The 23,848-nt window shown below is 34.1% G+C and overlaps 3 protein-coding genes across 4 annotated transcripts; 1 reads left to right on the top strand and 2 right to left on the bottom strand.

Moving 5' to 3' along the window:
* Nucleotides 1–6,209: 6,209 nt before the first annotated feature.
* LOC115994821 (serine/threonine-protein kinase STY17-like) lies at nucleotides 6,210–13,097 on the top strand. Of its 2 annotated transcripts, XM_031119098.1 has the most exons (16): nucleotides 6,210–6,600; nucleotides 7,019–7,133; nucleotides 7,318–7,418; nucleotides 7,629–7,748; nucleotides 8,436–8,490; nucleotides 8,611–8,721; nucleotides 9,936–9,986; nucleotides 10,106–10,281; nucleotides 10,367–10,474; nucleotides 10,903–10,976; nucleotides 11,210–11,385; nucleotides 11,660–11,755; nucleotides 12,090–12,170; nucleotides 12,326–12,379; nucleotides 12,470–12,604; nucleotides 12,712–13,097. In XM_031119098.1, the coding sequence occupies exons 1-16, from the start codon at nucleotides 6,404–6,406 to the stop codon at nucleotides 12,781–12,783; spliced, it is 1,722 nt and encodes a 573-aa protein (XP_030974958.1). In that variant the 5' UTR covers nucleotides 6,210–6,403; the 3' UTR covers nucleotides 12,784–13,097. The 2 variants fall into 2 exon arrangements, with proteins under 2 accessions (XP_030974958.1, XP_030974959.1); XM_031119099.1 differs by lacking the exons at nucleotides 12,326–12,379; nucleotides 12,470–12,604; nucleotides 12,712–13,097 and having other exon boundaries at nucleotides 6,228–6,600; nucleotides 12,068–12,159.
* Nucleotides 13,098–13,741: 644 nt separating this feature from the next.
* LOC115950478 (abnormal spindle-like microcephaly-associated protein homolog) lies at nucleotides 13,742–17,517 on the bottom strand. Its single transcript, XM_031067671.1, has 9 exons — nucleotides 17,281–17,517; nucleotides 16,878–17,168; nucleotides 16,456–16,764; nucleotides 16,069–16,377; nucleotides 15,672–15,980; nucleotides 15,163–15,576; nucleotides 14,567–15,067; nucleotides 14,157–14,480; nucleotides 13,742–14,029 (listed from the first exon to the last, which is right to left on the bottom strand). The coding sequence occupies exons 1-9, from the start codon at nucleotides 17,515–17,517 to the stop codon at nucleotides 13,859–13,861; spliced, it is 2,865 nt and encodes a 954-aa protein (XP_030923531.1). The 3' UTR covers nucleotides 13,742–13,858.
* A 2,329-nt stretch (nucleotides 17,518–19,846) lies between these two features.
* Nucleotides 19,847–22,596, bottom strand: LOC115993841 (thiosulfate sulfurtransferase 16, chloroplastic). The gene is made up of 7 exons (XM_031117815.1): nucleotides 22,299–22,596; nucleotides 22,110–22,187; nucleotides 21,869–21,979; nucleotides 21,544–21,617; nucleotides 21,250–21,320; nucleotides 21,063–21,116; nucleotides 19,847–20,089 (listed from the first exon to the last, which is right to left on the bottom strand). Exons 1-7 carry the CDS (start codon nucleotides 22,382–22,384, stop codon nucleotides 20,015–20,017), a joined length of 549 nt encoding a protein of 182 aa, XP_030973675.1. The 5' UTR covers nucleotides 22,385–22,596; the 3' UTR covers nucleotides 19,847–20,014.
* Nucleotides 22,597–23,848: the final 1,252 nt, after the last annotated feature.

Genomic DNA, 23,848 nt, shown 5'->3' on the forward strand with positions numbered 1-23,848 from the left:
TATTTCTATTTTCTATTTGTAATTTGAGATTAGAGAAAATGCCAGTTGATCACCAATAGGCGCTGTGATAAAGCCCGTCGCTCTTCTGCGTTTGTGCATACAATAAAAAATAAAAATCATTTCAAACGAATAGTGAAGTTATGGGTAACTATTATATTCTAAAGGGAACAAGACTTTTGGAATGAATACAAATCCTTTTGTTATAAATTTAAAAGGAATTCTTTACGTGGAAACATTTTTACCATGGGATTTATTAGCATGGAAACATTTGACATTACAAGTCTACAAGACTACAACTACAAGACTACAACTACTTAATTTTTCTATTAATTATTATGTTTTGTTTGAAATTTTGAATGGGAGATTTTGAAATTATATTTTACTTAAAATTTTAGTTGGATTTTTTTTTTTTTTTTTTTTGAGGAAAAGTAGTTGGATATTATAAAAGGATAATTACAGTAAACCCACCTGTAGTTAGGCCCGTTTTCACTTTGCCTACCCGTGGTTTAAAACTTTATACTTTGCCCACCTGAACTTCAATCTGTTACCCATTTGTTACCCACCTCTCCCTTTGCTGTTAGAAAAATATATTTTTAAGGAAAAACAAACATAACAAAGATCAAAAAGTTAGGGTTTTTTATTGCTTAGGAACTTCTATGAGAACAAATTTTCTTAATGCAAAATGAATTTTTAACCAAGCCCCATGTTAAACAAAAGATATATCGAAGCAAATAACAACAAAAACAACAAGGGCAAAGACAATGTTGTCAAAACTAGCCTTCCCTGGTTTCTCAATCCCATAATCTTCACCATCACTCCCAGACCCGGAAGTCAAACTTGAATTCAAATTCAAATCTGCACCACTTTCCCCAAACCCCACTTCCTTCCAATCCTATCCAACAACCCACACCCTCAACGATGCAATCGGCCTCTCCTCCACCAACGACGCAATAGCCCCAACACCACCAACCCGACCCCAATAAACGCAAAGTTCCAAAGCATATCCAAAACCAAAACCGACTTTGAGTACGCCCAGTCGCTTTGCCTCTCCTCCAACTACTTCGCTGCGTTCTCCCTTACTCGAACCGATGGCTCCTGGAGTGGCGCCGCGCAGAGGCGACGGCGTGCGCATGATGCTCGACCCACAAGCGAATTTACCCAATTTCTTTGAAGATTTTTCTGGGTATTTTTTGCTTTTGGGTTCTAAGGTTATTCTTTTATGGGATTTACTCATGGGCTGCTGTGGTTTTGGTGTGTTCTTATTGTTAAGAACTCACCAAAGATAGTGCTTGTGATAAAGACTAAATTGAATCTGCTCTTGAACACTTCAATACTTTCTCCCTTTGGGAGCTCTGTGCACGTGTTGGTCATTAGCTTGTGGGTTTTGAGTATATGGGTGCTGTTTTGATAAAAAGGAGGTTGTTTTTTAGGCAAAGAAACAAGTAAGAGTACAGATCCAAACCAATACATGTTTGAATAACCCATTCGACAAATCCAAACAACTAAGAGTACCTCCACTTTGTTCTTCTTTTTTTTTTTTTAGAAGGAACACAAACAGACAACACACACACACAGAGAATGGGGACAAAGGCATAATATCACACAACTTACCCACTACAAAAGTCGGTAACTCTTGTAATGTATATGAAGGCTTTATACCTGTTTTTGAACTCACTCTTAGGCGATGTGGGACTACCCACGTTTTTTTTAGAAGTTCTTAAGAAATAAAAAACCCTAACTTTTTGATCTTTGTTATGTTTGTTTTTCCCTAAAAATATGTTTTTCTAATGGCAAAGGGAAAGGTGGGTAATGGATGGGTAACGGATTGAAGTTCAGGTGGGCAAAGTGTAAAGTTTTAAATCACGGGTAGGCAAAGTGAAAACGGGCCTAACCACGGGTGGGTTTACTGTAATTATCCCTATTATAAATGTTCATTTTCCTTACTTTAATTAACAATAGAGTTATTCAAGAAGTAGGCAAAATTTTGAATTCAATCCCAAGTTACAAACATGGATAAATATGTCCTTATTGGACTTTTTTTTGGTTGATACATTATTTTTGTACATTTTGATTTTTCATACAATTTTCTATTATGTTTTACTATCACTAGTATCATCGTTGTCATCATTGTCATTGCGTTACTTTTCACACTATCACTAGAATCATTGATATCATTCTTGTCACTGCGTTACTGTTATCCTTGTTAGTAAACTACTTTTCACATTATCATTAGTGAAGGAGCTAGAAATTTTCTTCAAGAGGGGTCATGCTAACTATATATAAAAAAATTAAATCCAAAGAATAACATGATTTAACACATATTATTTTCTTACATTTAACAAAGTATTTTGTTTCTAAAAAAAAGTATTTACATTGTTTCTCAAAAAAAAAAAAAAATTATTTACATTAAGTATTGTGGGGACCAGTTAATTAGAAAGTATTATTAAAGCAGTATTAATTGGGCCTATGGCCCAATCCGAGGATGTTAGACCATCCGAGGAGGCCCAAATAAAGGTCATAAGGGGAATGAAATGGAGAGAGGAGTAGAAATAATTTGAGATAGGGCCCAATAACCGTCCGAGGACAAAAACCTTCTCGATAACATGTGTCTGAGGTGAATCTGAGTGCCTTATCATTGCGGACTTGCTTCGGGGTTACGTCACAACTAAGGGTAGGACATTGGACCAGGGATAAGAATAAAAAGGTAGACAAATATCTCCAAAGGCTGCTACCTCCGCATTAATTGCCTCTCAACTAACTCTCTGACCATATTAATGTAGAAGTGATGCCTGAACAGTGATCAAGCAGCCTTACAGCTACTAGTTGATGGTTCTAGGAAGTGTTGGATGGGACAGGAAAGAATCCACCGAATCTAACCTACACGTGTGTAGTAAGGATGACACCAAGATTGTAGTATATAACATGGAAGAATGCACTGAGAGAAGGGATTGGAACTCTTGTACAATTTTTGTTTTGAAGAAAACCATATGAAACAAATAACTTAGTTTGTTCCGAGGATAAATTTGCTAATCTTATATGTGTTAAACTGTCTTGAATCATTAAGTCTAATCGTTTTTCTTCTAGAATAAATCTAGTTCTTCTATCCACGCTCTACAAATTTATTGTTTGGGCTGTTAGCGTTTGAGCCCAATCTGGTTTTGGGACCAATCCAATTTCAATCCTTACAAATATATATATAACATTAATAAAAATTAAAGGATTCTTATGCGGACATTCATTGCATAGTCTCAGGTCTACATTCTGTGCTTATTACTTGTGTACACCGTGATGCAAATAGTGTTGCACACTCTCTAGCCCGACATGCTAGAAACATAGATGATGAAATTGTTTGGATGGAGGACTCCCCTCCACCTGCACTAGAAGCATTGTACTTGGATTCTTGTTAATTCAATCAATATATTAGTGTTTCGGTTTCAAAAAAAAAAAAAAAAAAACCATAAAGTCCACATTTATGGTTTCTTCTAAAAAGAAAAAAAAAATTTGTATGTGTCTCTAATTTTCTAAAGACATTAAAAATAAGGTTTTTATTAAAAAAATATTTACTTTTATATTTCTAGGATATCTCCTAAATATTATTTGCTTCAATGAGCTAATATGGTATAAGAGTAATTAAAGGAAAAATAAAGTGAATTAATAATTAAAATCCTTTTATTTTTATGATATACATTAAATACATTTTGAATCGATGAGTTATGTATATAGTATAAGACTAAATTTAGATAACAAAGATGATTTACTAGTCAAATTAGGGAGCATTTTTGTCATTACATTACTTTTCATACTGTCACTAATATCATTGTTGTCATCCTTATCATTGCGTTATTTCATCCTTGTTACTATTTTACTTTTTAAACTGTCTCCGATATTATTGTTGTCATCCTTGTCACTACATTACTTTTCACACTGTCTCCAACACCACCACCTGTTTGTTATTATCACCACCATTCTTCACCATTGTAACTTCTATCCATTATTGTAACATGATACCATACCATGGCTGTATCATATCAACATCATCACCAAATCATTTTTCATCCTAGTAAGATTATAACTTTATAATGATATATATTACATTATTTCATACCATCTTGTATTTCTTTTCACACCATCACTATTATCATTGTCTAGCCACAAAGATTGGGACACACACCACTTTATATATAAGTGTGAAAGAGTCAATTTCATGGATAAATATGTCATTATTGAATAGCTTCTTCTTTTTTTTTTTTGATACATCATTATTCGACATTTTTGTTTCATAAATCTCCCGTTATTTTTCTCATTTATTGTCATCCTTATTACTGCATTACTTTTCACACTATTATCAGTATCATTATTATCATCACTGACTTTGTAGCCACTTCCAATAATGTCCCTTGTTGTGGATACTGTCATTTCCAAAAGTTCACATAAAAATTCAAGGATGATATTTATAAAAAGAGATTATTTTAGGAGTTATTTTTAGAAATATTTTATTGGGAGAATGATAAAATAATAAATGTTGTTGACAGCTTTTTATATTTATCATGAAAGTGATGTCAAAATTTTCTTATTATGGTCTATTAACAATTGCCCTAAAAACATCCTTTAACATGACCTTTATAAAAATCCCGATATAATTTCTTAAATTTAGGGTCTGTTTGGGATCCACTTATTTTGCTGAAATTGAAAAAAAATTTACTGAAAATATTATAGATAAAGGTAAAAGTTAGCTGAAATAGTATAGTGGAACTTATAAATAGTACAAAAAAATGTAATGGGCCTATGAATAGTAGCAAAAATAAGCTAAATAGTGTAGTTGGCAAAATTAATCATGCCAAACGGACACTTAGTAATAAAATTACGGGGGAATGATAGATTACCCACTTGTGGTTTACCTCAAATTTAACTTACCCACTCATAGTTTCATTTTTGACACTTTACCCATCTGTACTTCACTTCGTTACTACTCCGTAACCCACCTCCATTTTAGACGTTACTCTAAAACATTTTTTTATCAAAAACAAAACTCAAAACAGATCAAACACTCCTCTCTCTCACCATATCAAAAATAAAAACCCAGTCTTACTTTGGAGTACAACGCAATCAAAAACCCAGAAAAAAATATTTAAAAAAAAAAAAAAAACAACAAAATTAATAAACCCGACCTCGAACCAACAACCAATATTCAAACAAGTTAAGTTTCAAACCCATCACTAGAATCTGCATAAGAACCTAGCAATCAATCCCCATACAACCTGATTTTACATAGACACCAACACTAACACACACACACACACACACCATCAAAGTACAAACCATAAATCTATCAAAATACAACCCCAAAACCCAAGTCAAAATACAAACATCAACACACCCACACACATCCAAACCCACGGATCCATTAGTAACCATGCCTCAAATCCCATTTTTCAAACCCCAACAACCAAAAGATACCCAATCCCTAAATCAAATAAACAAAGAAGGAGAAAAATATAGCAGAAAATAGAAAAAGAAAACAGTAAGAGAAACAAAAAGAGAAACGACAACCACCTTCAGTGGTGGCACCGTCGATGGTGGATGTCCTACTCGGTCATGGCACATCTCAGACTAAACCTCAAACACATTGTCCTCCTCCTCAATAATATAAGTACAAAACTAAATGAAATTTATATGAAATAGACAAATATATAAGTTCCGATGGTGGTTGTGATGGCCCCAGATGGTTCTTAGTCTATTATCTGAAACTCTCTGCCTTGTAGCATCTAGGATCTTAATTTGGTGAGCACGCATGGATGGGAGTGTGTTTTGGGAGAGAGGAGTGTTTGATTTGTTTTGGGTTTTGTTTTTGATAAAAAAATGTGTTAGAATAACGTCTAAAAGAGAGGTGGGTTACGAAGGAATAATGGAGTGAAGCACAGGTGGGTAAAGTGTCAAAAATAAAACTACGGATAAGTAAATTAAATTCGGACAAAACCACGTATGTGGGTAATCCGTAATTCCCCTAAAATTACAAGCTGAAACAGTCCTTGGGAAAATTTGGAAAGACAAAGAAAAACAACAGGCGGGTGTCTTGGGTTTTGGCTGTTTATCCAATGAGAAAGCAGTAATATTCTTTGATGAGTCACCATCCAGTTGGACCCCGGTGATGACGTGGCAAGCTGTGAGAAATCGATCAAGCTCAAAAGAATCTCTCTGAAAAAAAAAAAAAGCAGCAGCAGCGCTAGTTTAGTGAGAGAGAGTCTGATCCTTCATTATTCATTTTGTCTTCTTCTTTTCTATAGTCTATAGTACACACTATAGCTATATTAGCTAGTGACTCACCTACTCTAATCTAAATTCTACTGACAATAATTATGCTTTATCCAATACTATTCTCTCAATTCTGTGAATTCTCTCTCTAATGGCGATGGAGGAAGACAACGAGAGCTGTGGTAGTCGACCTGTGCAGTCACCGCAACGACAGTCTTGGCAGCAGAAGCAGAAGTTGGAGGTGTACAACGAGGTGCTTAGTCGAATCCAGGATTTGAATTGCGAGGAGGCTAATCTTCTCGGCTTCGATGATCAGCTATGGCTTCACTTCAATCGTTTTCCTTCTCGGTCTCTTCCTCTCTTGCCCTAGCTTTTTGTTTTTTTGACTTTTGTTTTTGTTTTTGTTTCGCTAATTGATTCGTTATGTAACTGTGAATTAAGATTCTAGCCATTCATTTATTTAGCTATGGATTTCGTGTGTCTGTTTGTTTGTTTATCATTAATTGGAGAAAGAGAGAAAAAGAATAGGAAATCAGATAGCCAAACAGTGTTTTTTTTAATTAATTTTTTTTTTTTTTTTTTCATTTGATATATATATAAAATTCAGTGAAACCTTTTTGGTTACTACAGTAATTGTTGGTGTTTGGACATGTGAATTTACGTTGCTTAGTTTTATGTGTTTTAGTTTGTAAATTGAAAAGGTTGCAAATGTATTGTGTCTCTGTGTCTAACGTGTTCGAGGTATATCTGATTGTTGCGGGTGTAGATATGCGTTGGATGTGAATGTGGAGAGGGCAGAGGATGTGCTGACTCATAAGAGATTACTGCAATTGGCAGAAGATCCTGCTAATCGACCCGCATTTGATGTTCGCCTAGTTCAGGTAAACATGTTTGCATTTACTAGACTGTCTTTTTTCGGCTTTATTTTTTTTAATGAATAAACCGGAATGTGACTGGAAACATGACATTCATGATTCATAGGTGGTCTATCCTTAAAAACTTGATTGGTTTGGAGCAGATGATATATGCCCGATTGCTATTTTATGAATCTTTACTTTGATGCAGGTTCACCCTATTGCAAATGGCAATCTTGTTGATTCTGTTAATTTGGATTCTTCATTGAAAGAAGATGCTCAAAGTTCTTTTCATAATGGAAACAGACTGACGTATGACTCATTACATATTTTTAGCTGTATAATCGTGTTCCCCAGTCTTGTTCTCCGCTCAATAATGCATACATGATTTATTTTTGGGTTGTTCTTCCTCATCTTTAAGTACTTGTTATCTAATTTGTGATGTTTATTAAATTATGTTTTCATATCTCTCTCACTATGTGCGCGTGTGCGTGCGCGTGTGTGGGTGTGTAAATCCCCCAGGAGCCATCCGCCACCTACCTTTGGTTCATCTCCCAACCTTGAAGCACCTGCCATTCAAGGCAATAAAGATAATGTTGAGGATGCGGACAGTGCCATGAATGTGACACCATACTTGTCTCGGTAAGAAATGGATGATTTTGATACTATGTAGAGCAGTTAGTAATACAGTGTAGATGATGCAAAGTTGCTTCCACATCCCCCTTCTCCCCCCTCTTTCATCACGTTGTTAAGGAATTTAGTTAGTTAAATTATTACTATTATTATTTCTTAACTTCTTAAACAAAATAACATTGTGATCTATTCAATTAAGCTCAAAATCTTACATGTACATGAAACATGACTTCTGCTAATGCATGTGTGTGTGTGTGTGCGCGTGTGCATGTAAGAGAGAGAAAGAGAATCAGTGGCAACGAGATATACTCAAAATTCCATAGGATCACCGATCATGAAAAGAATTTTCTTTGTGAATTCCTTTGTTGAGAAGCATCAAAGTACAACTTTTTGTAGCTTACTGGTGTCTCTTTTACTATGTTATGAATGCAAAGGTGGTAACGCTCTCTCTTGTGGCCAGTTGTTATTTGTAATATATTGTTCTCCATCATAAAAATTGGCTGTTAGAATTTTCTACTATTTTGTTGGATTTATTTTTATTTCACTTCTTTTGGAGTACTTCTTGTATTCATAAGGCAATCTATTCTAGCTAAACAGTTTGATGCTACATACCACTTTTTACGAATCAATTAATTTTAGTTTGTGCCTTTGTGTTCATTTCTACACAGTTTTAATCCACAGTTGTTAACCTCGTAGGCCTACGCATGAGATCACATTTTCAACAACTGACAAGCCCAAAACCCTAAACCAGGTACTTAATCCATGTGCATGGAATTTACCATCACGCGTTTTGATATTATTGCTAGATGAAATGATTGCATGGAATTCTCTCTCTCCACCAATTTATCGATAATGTTGATTACTATGCCAGTTAACATCATTACTCTCTGAGATTGGACTGAACATTATAGAAGCTCATGCTTTTTCTACCGGGGATGGATTCTCTCTGGATGTCTTTGTTGTTGATGGTTGGCCTTGTGAGGTATGATCTTGTATTTGTGAGCATAACTAATCTGATTTACATGTGTCTTGGTGATCTGGTAAACATGATTAGTACCATATATCAGAAATATTGATATCTTGATTTACTTTAATGATAATTTCTCCCTTTCATTGTTGAAATTTTTGCTTGTGGAAATCTCATGTCTACATAGCTTGTTCCTCTGTTTTGCTGAGTAACATGTAATTGCTAATCTTTGGAACTTCATCTGTTAACTAAAGCTTTTTACATGGCATCTAATGAGGTTTTTTTTTTTTTTTTTTTTCTTTACTTTATTATTTTAGTTGACAAATGTAAGAAATCTAAGTATTTGTTGAATCATTATCTTTAGATTTTCTTTTTGGCTTTAGGGTCAAGATAATTGGACTCTGAAAACTATTTTTGGGCTGATAATTGCTGTGAAAGATAGATTTAATTAGGGCTTAGATAAGGGTGCACAAAAATCTGTAAAATTCCCTTTTAAGTTGATCTCAATAGCTTCTTCATTTGTTCCCATTATTCAATCTTTATCCATCATACTTTTCTTCTTTTCTTTCTTTTTTTTTCTTTTTTTCTTGCTAATATTTGTATATATTTATAATTGATTCTTGCATTTCTTAGGATTTCATGACTTTCAAAAAATTTCCATATGTTTCTTATATAGTTGTACTTTATTTATTGCTGCATCAAGCATTTTGCTTTCTTACTCAAACTTTATAATTTTCTTATTTGGTGCCAAACAAAAAGACATGTAAGTTTAACATAATACTTTTAGGGGAACTTGGAAAAGGCACTATTCAAAGAATTGGAATATAAGATCACAGTGGTACTAATAGATGGCTTCAGATCTGCTGACCTTGAGGGATTTTCTTTCTAAGATTTTTTTTTTTTTGGGGGGGGGGGAGTGGATTTGGTTAGTATTTTACATAATTTCATTGGGAATCAAAATCATCTTCTGCTTGTTCTCTTGTACATGATTGTTGAAATGTTTTTCATATTACATATCTTATTCCTTTGTTTCCAATTTTTTGGACTTATGTAATGTATTACATTGACAAAGATACTTCTTCTTTTGATTGAATTTGATTCGTTCTATTTCTAAGACATCCAGGTTGGAATACATTTTTAACGCTTTGAAAGATGATGGACAAATTAACTTTCTTTTTATCTTGCTCCATCACTATAATGCTTGATATATTGCAATGTGTAACATTTAGGAAACCGAGGAGCTTAAAAGTGCATTGAAAAAAGAAATTTTAAAGTCTAAGGTAATTCCCATCTTCACTACTTTTTTTAGTTTCCCATTTTGGAATAGATACCAGTCAATGTGTGGAACCATTCTACATAATTTAGTTCATGTGCTAACCCTTCACACAATACTCTGCAGGAGCAATATTGGTCCAAAGAGCATTCGGGTTATGCTATAGGTGGGCATAACGAGAGAACGCTTGAAAAGTTGTCTAATTGCGTAGAAATACCGACTGATGGAACTGATGTCTGGGAAATTGATGCCAGGCAATTGAAAATGGGAAACAAAGTTGGATCCGGGTCATTTGGAGATCTGTAAGTTGTCTTTCTGAAAACTATTTTTGATTTTATATAGGTTTCAGCTGATTGTTTTTTTCCCTCTCTTTAAACAATTCTTCAGGTATAAAGGCACATATTTTAGTCAGGAAGTGGCTATCAAAATCCTCAAACCTGAGCATGTCAATGCAGAGATGCTGAGAGAGTTTTCCCAGGAAGTTTATATAATGAGGTTGGTTTGAATACCTTCTCATAATTTTTAGTGGCACCTCATGCCCTTTTCAAATACTGACCTCTAAGCTTTATGCTGTTGTCAATGCATCCTTTAAGACCTGTATGTGTGTGTGTGTGTGTGCGCGCGTGCGCGCGTGACCAACACTTTGATACTGAAAGAATTGCACTTTCCCTTATGGAGATTACCCTTTTTAGTCTTATAATGTGGAGAAAACAAAAATGCCATTTCCAAATGAGATGGTCTGATATTTAAATGCCACATTGGGGCCTCACCTTTGGATCTTGCTATATTCTATCAGTGTGGTTCCATCTCAGTGGATGGTATTTGACTTGTCTTTCTATTTTTGAGGTAGTTTCTGGTCTCTGCTTGCATCTTTCTTTTGGAAGTTTCCTCCTTTTCTTGTAATGACTTATCTTAGTTTGCAGGAAAGTCCGTCACAAGAATGTCGTGCAATTCATAGGTGCATGTACACAGCCTCCAAACCTATGCATTGTGACTGGTAAATCCACGAGAATCTTTAAGATCTATGAATGTATAATCAAGGCTCTCATTTTTTATCTTCTAGAGCTCATGATTGACAGTGTTAATAGGCGCTCTCTTTCTCTTGATGAAATTGACACACAAAACCTCCTCTTCTTCTATAAAATGTATCAAGTATTTCTTATTAATATTTGTAAGATGACTTGGCTTACTGATTTCAATTTTTTATTCTTAATGTTTGTGTTTTATCAGAATTCATGTCTAGAGGGAGTGTATACGACTTTCTGCATAAACATAGGGGTGTATTTAAGCTTCCATCTCTGCTCAAAGTAGCAATTGATGTTTCCAAGGGAATGAATTATTTGCACCAAAACAATATAATCCACAGGGACCTCAAGACTGCCAATCTTCTGATGGATGAAAACGAAGTAAGAGTATTTTATAAATCTGCACATGGTTGATTTTGTCTGTCAATTAACATTTTTTATTCTTTTGTGTTTATAGAATCTACTTTTGAAGCATATCTTATTTGGTTGTGATACTCCATTATTGCCCCCCCACCTCTCCCTTTATCCTTTGTGATATTTTGTCATTCTAGTAAATGCCATCTGTATTCCTGGGTTTTCTTTCAAATCGTAGAATGATAAATTGTAGCAATATGCTCGGTTTATTTGTCCTAAAATCCTAGACCTTTCTGAACAGATCGTTAAGGTTGCTGATTTTGGGGTTGCCAGAGTGCAGACTCAATCTGGAGTGATGACAGCTGAAACTGGAACATACCGTTGGATGGCTCCTGAGGTATGGATCTTTTCAGATTCAGGCATCAACTTACTTTCTTCTTCTTATTCTTGACATTACCACAAAATGCAACATAAATCTGGATACTCTGCTGCTTTTTGTTTTTTTGGAAAGGGTTCTTTTTTGCTTATTTCTCAACCTACTGAAATTATATTGCAATTGCAACCAACAATAGTTTCCATGTGCTAGAATATGTTCACAGCCATATCATTTTTGCTTAACCCCTATGATGAGATCATTCTGTCTTTGATAATCTAGTTCTATCTGTAGCTTACATTATTCATAAGTGCATTTCCTAGCATTTTCTTACAGTGATATTTATGAGTGAGTGAAGGTTATTGAACATAAAGCATATGATCACAAGGCAGATGTTTTCAGTTTTGGAATAGTACTTTGGGAGCTTCTAACTGGAGAAGTAAGTCTTCCTTGCCTTTTGAATGAAAAAGGACGCCCCTTTTTTTATTAACCAAAGGAACTTTTTATAATAATGACTTCCTTTCTCGATTCTTTACATTAACTTATGATGGCATAAATGCTCTCACTATAACCATATTTATGTTGTATTGCCAGCTCCCGTATTCCCTCTTAACCCCATTACAAGCAGCAGTCGGTGTGGTGCAAAAGGTATTTGTTGTTTACATTTCCAACATGAGGTATACCATAAACAATTTTGTTATGTAGGTGATAAGTCTCTTTAACTGACATGGCTATCAGGGTATACGGCCTACAATCCCGAAAAACACTTACCCTAGACTTGCTGAACTGCTTGAGAAGTGCTGGCAGCAAGACGCAGCTCAAAGACCTAACTTCTCTGAAATCATAGAAATCCTTCAGCAGATAGCTGATGAGGTAACATAAAGCGTTATATGTCTTTAAAATTGATGATACCAACAACAACAAAATAAAAACAAAAACTGGTCTTATGAAACCATTCTAAGTATGATGTGTTGAAGCAGGTTCGGAATGAAGGATGCGAGGATAAATCATCTGGTGGCCTTTTTTCAGCATTCAGAAAGGGCCATCATTGAAAGAGCAAGATGAGTAAAGATCTTTAATGCGCTACACATGATCTTACTGTATCGGTCTTTTTCAATCATATGTACAATTTGCAATGTATAGTATTTTGACCGAGAATTCAACCTTGTTTTTTGTCCCGTAAATTAGCAGTTTATTGTTCCTTGTATTCCCTTTTGTTCTTCTTCGATCTTCTCCCTCTTCATTCACCCAGCTGTTCTGTTGTACATGCCTTTGAATGTTTGCAGGCAAAATGCATTATTTGGTCCTTGACTTTTAGGATCAATCCATTTTGATCCTCAAAAAATAATGGGTGGGATCGTGCGAATTATTTTTGAATAAATTAATAAACCATATTTAAGAATCAATTGTCAATTCAAGTTTTTAACATGATGAATTAATCTTAGCAATTTTATAGTCAAACAAGGACTAAACTGACAAGAATAATTTGTTGAAGGACCAAAAAGTTGATGAGCAAAAGGTGCTTTATGCCATGTCCGCAGGGGGAAAAAAAAAGTTGGAAAATTGGCCAACCTGTTTGTATCAACCTTGTGGCAGCACCTTTGTCAAGCTAATTTTTGATTTTTTTTTACTGTAAATACCTATAAATGATTTCAACTTGCTGTTGAATGGTTACTACAAGATGGTGACATCTTAACGTATTTAAAAACCACTTACGGCACAAGCAATTTTTAATCGTTTGCATTGTTCAACTAACATTCTACTGGGAAATGTCAAGAGTCTTGTAGGTTAGTAGAGGATAAGCTCTGTTTGAATCAAGAGTCTTGTAGTTAAGTGGAGGATAAGCTCTGTTTTAACCGCTCCCTCTTGTAAGCAAAAAATAAAATAAAATAAATAAACACTGACCAGCTAGTAGATGAAAAGCTATGTAGAAATTATTATTAATTGAATACTTGGGAAAAAAATAACAAGAGACCCAAGGTGTAAAACATCGTTTGCGACAGTGGACTTTACAAAATATCAAGCACATATAGGGATTCTATGCGTTAAACTAATAAAGCTTCGGTGCCTCAATAATAGTTATGATCATGAGTAAGGTTTGGGTCCAGTGTTCCAATGTATTAGCCATCACAACACCTCATCACTGTTAAGGAGCTGCCGTGCCCGAACTCTAACCTGCAATTGAGCAAGTGCGTGCATGCAATGCAGGGCTATACGTGCCTGTTTCCTCACACATACCCCACGAACCACTGCTTGCAGCTTCACCAGGCTCTTGAGTGCTCGAAATGCCTGTCGTGCCTATAAAATTTTGAAATCAACAAAAACCCTTAAGAGTCGGATCATTACAAATTTTCATGCTAAACCGTTTATTAACAATGCATTACTGTTATTAGCAAATGTTTTTGTTACGGGTTGGATGAAGTACAAGATGGCCCCTGAAAGATGTTTGGATCTTGATGGCTGCAATATCTTCTTTGGTTAAATCTTTCTTCTTGGATAACTGTATTGAGCAAGCTGCACCATTGGCGTTTTCAAAATTGATTGTTTCTTCTGGTACAATAGCTTCGTCGGTGGAGCTTCTTGCACAAGTGTTGGTATGCGATAAAATGATATCCCTATGTGGTGTTTTGCGAAACTTTCTCCGAACTATGTTGAACAAATTTTGGGACGTCTGTGCTGTTCTACGCGAGTTTTCCTTCTTTCTAGAGCTTGGTACCAAGCTCTTAAGTGACAAAAATCCTCGTCTTGCCTGCCAAATATCATTTTTGGTTTACATGCCAAGTCATTATTAATAAATAAAATGTCTAAAGGAAAAGTAGAGGTTGGATAATGTACCCGATGGCCTCGAAAAATTGCTTGGATCTTGACGGCTGCAACATTTTCTTTGGTTAAATCTTTCCTTTGGGATGATGGTGCTGACGAAACTGCACCATTGAGATCTTTAAAATTGGTGATTTCTTGGGATAATGGTGTTGATGAAGCTACATCTTTGGGATCTTCAAAATGGGTGCTTTCTTTTTTAACAATTGTTGCACCACTAGAATTTTCAAAATTGGTGCTTTCTTGGGATGGTGGTGCTGATGAAGCTGCACTCGTGCTTTCATTTTTAACAATTGGTGCACCACTGGTATCTTCAAAGTTAGAACTCTCTTTCTTAACAATTGCTTCTTCTGTGAAATTGCTTGGACTAGTGGTAGCATGGGGAGAAATTGTCTCTCTATGAGATCTCTTGCGAACCCTTCTTTGGACTATGTTGAAGCAATTTTGGGGTTTTCCTATTCTCTTCTTTTTTGAGCTTGTTACAACCCTCTCACGTGCTCCAAATATTTGTCTTACCTGTTCAAAAAAAAAAAACATTGTTGGTTTATATGCCAAATCATTATCAATAAATAAAATGTCTAGAAGAAAATGCAATGGGTTGGATAATGTACACGATGGCCTCGAAAATTTGCTTGGATCTTGATGGCTGCAATATCTTCTTTGTTAAAATCTTTCCTTTGGGATGATGGTACTAATGAAGCTACACCACTGTGATCTTCAAAATTGGTGATTTCTTGGGATGTTGGTGTTGATGAAGTTGCACCATTGGTATATTCAGAGTTAGTGCATTCTTTTTTAACAATGGCTACGCTGCTAGGATCTTCAAAATTGGTGGTTGCTTTTTCAACAATTGCTTCTTCAGTGGAATTGTTCTGACCAGTATTGGTACGGAGAGAAATGGTATCTCTATGAGATCTTTTGTGTAACCTTCTTTGAACTATCTTTAAGAATTTTTCGGGTTTTCCCATTCTCTTCTCTTTGGAGCTTGTTACATTGCTCTCACGTGCTTGAAATCTCTGCCTTGCCTATTCAAACAACACCCTTGGTTTATAATAAACACCAAGCTATTATCAATAAACAAAATGTCTAAAGAGAAAATGAAATGGATTGAATAACATACATGATGGCCTCGAAAAATTGCTTGGATCTTGATAGCTGCAACATCTTCTTTGGTTAAGTCTTTCCTTTGGGATGGTTGTGCTGATGAAGCTGCACCACTAGGATCTTCAAAAGTGACGGATTCTGTTTTAACAATCGCTTTTTCAATGGAATTTGTTGGACTAGTGTTGACATGGGAAGAAATTGCATCTCTTTGAGATCTTTTGCGAAACCTTCTTTGCACTATGTTGAAGTAATTTTGAGGTTTTCTTACTCTTTCCTTTTCTGAGCTCGTTACAATGCTCTCACTTGCTTGTAATATTTGTCTTGCCTGTTCAAAGAAAATCATTGTTTTATGTGGCAAGTTATCATCAAGAAATAAAATGTCTAAAAAATATACCAGGGGTTGAACAACATACACGATGACGTCGAAAAATTGCTTGGATCTTGATGGCTGCAATATCTTCTTTAGTTAAATCGTTCCTTTGGAATGATGGTATTGATGAAGTTGCACCATTGAGATCTTCAAAATTAGTTGCTTCTTTTTCAACAATTGCTTCTTCCATAGAACCACTTGGACTGGTGTTGGCATGAGGAGAAATTTTATCTTTATGAGATCTTTTGTGCAACCTTATTTGGACTATGTTGAAGCAATTTTGGTGTTTTCCCATTTCTTTCTTTTTGGAACTTGTTGCAATGTTCTCAAGTGCTCGAAATGTTTGTCTTACCTGTTCAAAAATCATTGTCAGTCCTAATCATTATCACCAAATAAAATGTTAAAAAATGCAATGAGTTGGATAACATACACGATGGCCTTGAAAAGTTGCTTGGATCTTGATGGCTGCAACATCTTCTTTGGTTGAATCTTTCATTTGGGGTGATGATGAAGATGAAGCTGCACTATTGGGGTCTTCAAACTTGATAGTTTCTTCCTGATCATTTGATTTTTCAGTGGAATTGTTTGGACTAGTATGGGTTTGGGGAGAAGTAATATCTCTTTGTGATCTTTTACGAAACTTTCTTTGGACTCTGCTGAAATACTTTTGTGACATTCCGGTTTCCTTCTTTTTTGAGCTCTTTACAATGTTCTCACGTGCTCTAAGTGATTTTCTTGCCTGTTTAAGTTTAAAATCATACAAATCCAAATAAATATCACCATTAGTTTATATTCAAAATAATTTCAAGAAAAAAATTTTTGGAACGAAATATAATGGAATAGATTAAGTACAAGATGGCCCCTGGAAAATGATTGGATCTTGATTGCAGCAATGTCTTCTTTGGTTAAATCTTTCTTTTGGAATAATTGTGTTGATGAAGCTGAACTATTGGGCTCTTCAGAAATATAGGTGGTTTCTTCTATAACATTTATTCCTTCAATGGATCCACTTGGACTAGTGTTGGTTTGAGATGATTTGCCAAACTTTAATTGGACCATTTTGAAGCAATTTTTGGGCATTCCCATTCTATTTTTTCCTAACCTTTTTACCTTGGTCTTAGGTGCTCGAAATGCCTTTCTTGCCTGTTGAAATTTGAGATCATCAAAACCCAAATAACACAGTTAGTTCACAAGCCAATTCATCTATTAAAAAAATTATAAATAAATAAAAAACATGTAATGTTGAAAAAAGTACAAGATAGCCTCGAAAAAAAGATTGAATTTTGATGGCTTTAACATCTTCTTTGGTTAAATCCTTCTTTTGTGATGATGAAGGTGTTGGTGAAGCTATAATATCTTCTTCAAAGTTGGCTGTTTCTTCTCTAACAATGGCTTCTTCACTAGAACTTGTATTGGAAAGATTGGTATCTGTGTGAGATGATTTGTGGAACTTTTTTTGGACCATGTTGAAGAGGTTTTTGGATATGGCCATTGTTGTTGTATCTGTCTTCTTATTCTTTGTTGGTTGAGCTTGTTTGGTTTAATATCTTCTTCATTCTAAACGTTAAGAAGAGGTCACTTGGAGGTAGGCAAAGTGCGCAGCATGTTTGCTTTGTGAGTGAGAGTGAGAAAGTGGCTTTTGTTGCATAATATCTGTCACACACCTGAGAACGTGGCAGGATGAATTTCTTTGCAACACGTTGATGTTGTATGCTGAGTTTGTACTTTGAAGCTTTCAACTTCAAGGCCTAGCCAGCTGATGTTTGCAACTGGGACAACAGCAGAAGATTCTTAGAAGGAATTAAAAAAAAAAAGGTTTAATAAGCTGAAATGTTGTTCCATGAAGATTGTGGAAGATTCTTGGTGCTTTGAAATAAAAAAAAGTGAGACAAAAAATTTGTATTCAAACTTATAACTAGGGTGGTAATGAGAAGTAGCAAAGCTGTCTTTTCCTTCCCTATTCCCAGCTAAGCTTCTTGTAACTTTCAAGAAAAATTACAATTTATCTCATAAATTGTCTCTACCATAATTTAGTCCACAAACTTTCAATTTGACTTTACCAAATTTGTTTACAAACATTCAATTGTTATACTTGACTTCCTAAGATTTCAATTGAAATAAAATTTGTAGGGTTCTTTACTAAAAATAAAACCCTTAACAATTCATTTTAACCAAACACAAGTTAAAATGTAAGAATTGCAACGATTTGTGGGACTAAATTCTAATTATAGACCAAACTTTAAGGGTCAAAGAGAAATAGTCATAGCCTAAAGGCTTTATTAAGTTATTATTATTATAGTACTGGGATTTACAAACCTTATATTGCATTTGGCCAACTTGTATATAGTATTTGCAATCGTTAAAACTAAAACAAAACAAACTTATATATGACAGCGTAGGCATATATTGTATTTAGAACGGGACGGGGGAGAAGAATAATATTAAAGAAACTAATTTTTGTTTACAACTTATTAAGGTGATAAGTTGTAATTGGAATAACAAAAATATATCATTGGCACCATTTTTATTACACACTCATCATACCAAATCATGTCAATGAAAAGAATTGACTTTTAGAATGATTAGGGACAAAGTAGCCTAAATCGCAACTACTTACCACAATATTAAAATTGCCAATTTTGTTTAGTAATGCCAGTTTGTTCATCTATTTATATAATATCTAAAAGTTGAAGTTTAGTATTTATTATTGCTACGTTTTTATTTAGCCATATCACTAAAGCATTTTGATCTACTTTGGTCCATTTAATCCACTTTTGGGTCCAATTCAATCTATTTCTGTCCATTTGGCCTATTTCAGTTCATTTTGGTACATTGTGCTCCATTTCGGTCTAATTGGTCCAGTTTGGTTCAATTTGAACCATTTTTGTAAGGAGCACTAGAAACAAATTCTAACCACACATTACATTATTTACAAAATATCATGTCATATATAATAATTGAATATAAAATGTGTTAAGTTTTCTTGGGAAAAAAATCTTGCAACATTTAAAATATTTCAAATACAAAATATAAATAGCTAAATTTAGAAAATCTAATATATTGTATTATACTTTATTTAAAAGGAATCACATCATTTTAAAAAGAGTATGAAACTAACACTTATAAATCTCATTTACTATTTTTTTTTTACTTAAAAAAAAAAAAACAAATTATCAATTTTTTTCATGCATCGAGCGGGTCTACCATTAGTTCTCTATAAAACTCGACCTCTCACTTTAACAAGTTTGTTTAGTAATGCCTCCGCTGGAAGACATTATGGAAAAAGTCTTCTTATTAATGCGACATTTATCCCCGTAACGACTCTTCATTTCGACTTTACAAGTTCCTTTTCTTAATTGGAAGTTTTTATATGCCGAGTAGAGAAGCTATTGATCCTAGAGCATGGTAAATTGAAAAGCAAAATTTATCTCAACCGGACAAGGGACAACTAATTGTAAAGCTATGAACTTTAAAGATTTACTTGAAAGGGTTTTGTAGTTCAACTAGCAGCTTTTGGTATTTCAACCGAAACGTTTAGAGTTCAAAATTTCAAGCGAAATGGAGAGTCCATTTGTCACCTAAACAATTGTTGGAATACGTCGATGTCACTTTTTAAGTGTCCTTAAAGCATAAGAAAAAGAGGTTGAGGATTGGTAGTCATAACCTAGTTATAAGCATAAAGCAATGAGCTAGTTGTTCATAACTGCAAATGTAAATTAAAAATTGGTTTGGCTTGAGGATCATCTTCAATGAAAGATCTAACGGTTTAATCAAAGTGCAAGCAGGGATCAAATTCATTTGGCATATTTTGTGTTGCTATAGATCATACATGGACTTTCTTTTTCATTATAATTTTTTTTTAATACTGTACACACATTGTTTTTGCCAGGGTCTCCTTTTAAATGACACTGGTAATTATTTTATTGTACATCACCATTAATCTTCCTAAGATTTATTATATCAGTAGGTGAGGATTCTATGAGCAAGCTTCACAATTCTGTTGGAAGTCCATTCTGTGTCCAGGCAGCATATCCACCAGCAATGTCAGTGATGCCAGTAAAACCCTGCAGTATAGGGTAAAGTTCTTATCAGCTTTGTTTAATTCTTTGAGCACAAGGATTTGTGGAATGAAAGCCATTCAGATGCATTTTTCAAAGACAATGCATCATTTTGAACTATCAATATGGTCAAAACTAACATATAAATTTTATGCTTGTTCATGTGAGAGACTCTTAGCACAAGCCAAAAGCAATAAATGGTGCATCTGCTAAATTCTTGCATCAAAGCTCACCTTGAATCCTTGACACTTGAAGACCTCATTCACAAAACCAATTTACTAATACAAGAAACAATACAAAATCAATGCCTTGGGCAGTAGTTGTGATCTAGGAATTCCCTTCAGAGTTGTGCAAGACAGACTACCCGCAACAGGTCCTCAAGTTTTCATATCCTTATAGTATGATTCCTAGATCACAACTACTGCCCAAGTGGGATTTCTTCACAATAAAGAAATGCAAGAACCCCAATCTTTTAAGCCCAAAATTGATACCAGTTTAATAATTAGGAAATCAATATGGAAATTTTTCAAGATAATCCTCAAATGGTCAGCAACCAAAACTGAACAGCCAGTTCCAATAAACTTTTACATATTTTATTTATGGAAGATAATATACAATAGAACTAGTTACAAAATGACAAACTGTTTTTCATGCTCTGTATACTCCATTAGCTGGTCGAGTTGACAGACTCTTTTAAGAATTCATTCTGCAACTTTAGAAGATAATAAGACAAATATTTGCCACTTTATGTTAAAAGAGAAGGAGATATTAAACAAACCAATAGTTCAATAAGTTATTCACAAACAACTTAGTTTTTATCTACAAGAAATGCCTTTGGCCGAAAGCTTCTAAAATTACTAGGTAAGATATAACCAACTTGCTAGTTAACAATGATGCTCAACCATAATATTTTCCTTATTTTAAAATCAAATAACCATAAATAATTGCTTAAGAATCAATTCAAGCTTGATGTGCTTACTGCAGCTAATAGTTCAGTGGCAGCCATAAGCGACCTTTTCCCAAGCTGGCAACCCTGTAAAGCAAGGACATTTCTTAAGCACATGAGAAGGGCTGCAATAAACAAATTAATGAAAACAATGGATAATTATTAATTTTGGACTTGTAGCTAGGCAAATAAAGGAAGTTCTAGGACAAGGGAAACTAACCACAATAATTTCATCATATTTCCCAAAGTGTGATAATACTTCTGCCTGAAAGTTGGGGTTCTTTACCATCCCTACATTGACAAACAAAATTACCTAAGAACCATTTGGAAGAAGAAGAAAATGCACAATAGGTGTAAAAGAAAGGAAAGTAAATGTTAGAAAAATATAATAATGGTTAAATGATTAAATTCATCGGTTCGTAACACAACATACTTAATCGATTACACAAGAAGGACATGAAAATTTGTTCAAGTCCATAAATAAATTGGCAAAGTCAATGAACGATAAAAGAACCTGATCCAACTCTGTACATGTAAGGGACGTTAATAGCCCCAGAGGCATGCCCTGCACTGAACTCTTCAGGAGTCCTACATACACAATAAAACCACCAAGGCACAGATTAATTAACATTCACCAAGTTCCTTTCTTGTCCTATTAAGGCTCTCTCTCATTTCCATTTGAAATTGATCAATTTCAAATCTAAAAATGTATCTGGTGTCGTGTTATTTAAAATTTTAAATGACGTGACATTATGTATACTTTGAAATTAAGAGCATCCTATTCCTTAACCAAGACAAATTTGCTTCTGAAAATGAAAACACTTGGAAAAAAACACTACCTGACATCCAAATACCGGTGTCCAGCTTGAAGTAACTCGTGGGCCACACGGACTGGCACTGAAGTTGGAACTCCGGTGGCCTCTAAATTTCCTCTCTGAGCAGCCTTTGGACTTTTGAGTTCCACATGACCAACAAAGACAAATTAATTTTGATCATCATGAAATGAAATCATCAAAACTTAGAAGTTCTAAAAGAAAAAACATGGGCTTGTGTAATTGCCTATAATATTCATATACGTACCTGAAGTTGGAAATCAAATTTTGCTTGTTGTAGCAAATGCTACGTCTCTTTGTATTTGTTTTTGGTGACAATATACACCTACAAGTAATGGATATATAATCGTATCAAATTATTGAAACAGAGAGAGAGAGAGAGAGAGACAAACAAATAGCAGGGACCAACAACAATGGAATGTAAAATAAAAGTAACCTTTGATTGAGGTTCAAGGGGCAATGAACTGGTGGAAGTAAGGATCCAGTGAAGCAAGCAGAGGAAACAAACGACTTCACCGCCATTTTCTTAATAATTCTTCGTATATTTTTGGGTTTTCTTTATCCTTTGCTATCTGGGATTTGCGCGTGACTGTGTGTAAGGTAGGTATCTAAGGATGGTTATGGTGGTTAAGGTGTTATTTTATAGTTGATAGTATTGACAGGGATGGGCATGCATGGCTGCCACGCCATCATTTGCAGTAGTTTGTGATCCACTGATCCCTTTTCTGATTTCTGATAATCCAAACAAAATGGGCAAAAAGAAATACCAGCTCCAATTTGTTCGAGAATAATTTATTTAGCATTTTGCTTAAAAAAAAAATTTGTTAAAATATATTTATAATTTGAAAAAAATTAAAAATATAGAAAATATGGAAAAAAGAAAAGTAAAATTTTAAAAAATAGTATATAAAAATTAAAAGCTAAAATTTATGCCAAATAGACTCTCAGAGCCTTCCCAAAAAAAAATGTGTCACCAATTATTTATTTTAAAAAAATAAATTTATATTTATTAATTATTAAACCCATCAATTATATATATATATATATATATATATATTAATTTGATAAATATAGATTTATTAATTTTTTTTTAATTTCCAACCCAATTTCATTACTGGTTATATTAAATTGTAAGCTTTATATTACCATATATGTTATTATAAAAAACTTACATATTGGTGTAATAAAAATAAAATTTGTATTACATAAACATCATAATAAATAAATATATACTTGATTTTTTTTTTTTTTTTGAAGTAGGTGACACTTTAGATCTAAAGGTTTTTAAGGAGAAGTTCCAAAAAAAAAAAAAAGTTTTTAAGGAGAAAAAATTGAAATATCCTACCATCACGCAATCCGAAAAAGGAATCAAAATTTGTGGTGTCCATGTCACATTGTCATGTTGATGGTGGCATTTGGCACACAAACATTTGCTTGGATAAGTTTGAACCGTGAAAGACACTTAGACGCCAGGGTTTTTATCTTCTTAGTATTATCCAGTCTCTACTACACGTTTCTCTATGTACGGTTGACTCCATTACACGTGGCATCCACAAAGCCGACCCCCCTTCTCTGTCAAGGCATCAATGGATCAATGATTAACACTATGAGGTTAGGAGATGAGGGACCTGATATGGGATCTTGTCAACATTAAGGGAAATTTATTCGTGTTTTGGTAGGATAGTAAAAGTCTAAAAGAGCAATAATAATTGAATGACCATCACAAACTCTAATAAGAATAATAAGATAGTAAATTTCATATTTTTTTCAATAGTGAACCTTGCCAATTAGGTTCGGTGGATAATAAAAATGATATTAATAGGAATGTTCATGTAAAAGTAATAATATGTTAATTATAGTGATTTTTTTTTTTTTTTTCTGTTTTCTTGTCGATGAATAGAAAATTTTATTGACAAAACACAAATATACAGAGACTAAGCAGCAAATACAACATGGAGTTGCTCTAAATTAATTACATCCATAAAA

This window comes from Quercus lobata, chromosome 6 (genome assembly GCF_001633185.2).
Source record: "Quercus lobata isolate SW786 chromosome 6, ValleyOak3.0 Primary Assembly, whole genome shotgun sequence".
Taxonomy (NCBI): Eukaryota; Viridiplantae; Streptophyta; class Magnoliopsida; order Fagales; family Fagaceae; genus Quercus; species Quercus lobata.

What these genes read in the sequence shown, in the direction of transcription:
- LOC115950478 (XM_031067671.1), bottom strand. Translation starts at nt 17,517, where the DNA reads ATGGCCATATCCAAAAACCTCTTCAACATGGTCCAAAAAAAGTTCCAC. An exon ending in CAACTTTTCAAGGCCATCGT is followed by an intron (nt 16,378 to 16,455) that starts GTATGTTATCCA and finishes ATTTTTGAACAG; the next exon opens with GTAAGACAAACATTTCGAGC. An exon ending in CATCTTTCAGGGGCCATCTT is followed by an intron (nt 14,030 to 14,156) that starts GTACTTCATCCA and finishes AAAATTTTATAG; the next exon opens with GCACGACAGGCATTTCGAGC.
- LOC115993841 (XM_031117815.1), bottom strand. Translation starts at nt 22,384, where the DNA reads ATGGCGGTGAAGTCGTTTGTTTCCTCTGCTTGCTTCACTGGATCCTTA. An exon ending in AATATGATGAAATTATTGTG is followed by an intron (nt 21,117 to 21,249) that starts GTTAGTTTCCCT and finishes CTTGCTTTACAG; the next exon opens with GGTTGCCAGCTTGGGAAAAG. An exon ending in CCACTGAACTATTAGCTGCA is followed by an intron (nt 20,090 to 21,062) that starts GTAAGCACATCA and finishes CCTATACTGCAG; the next exon opens with GGTTTTACTGGCATCACTGA.
- LOC115994821 (XM_031119098.1), top strand. Translation starts at nt 6,404, where the DNA reads ATGGCGATGGAGGAAGACAACGAGAGCTGTGGTAGTCGACCTGTGCAG. An exon ending in AAGAAATTTTAAAGTCTAAG is followed by an intron (nt 9,987 to 10,105) that starts GTAATTCCCATC and finishes AATACTCTGCAG; the next exon opens with GAGCAATATTGGTCCAAAGA. An exon ending in GGGAGCTTCTAACTGGAGAA is followed by an intron (nt 12,171 to 12,325) that starts GTAAGTCTTCCT and finishes TTGTATTGCCAG; the next exon opens with CTCCCGTATTCCCTCTTAAC.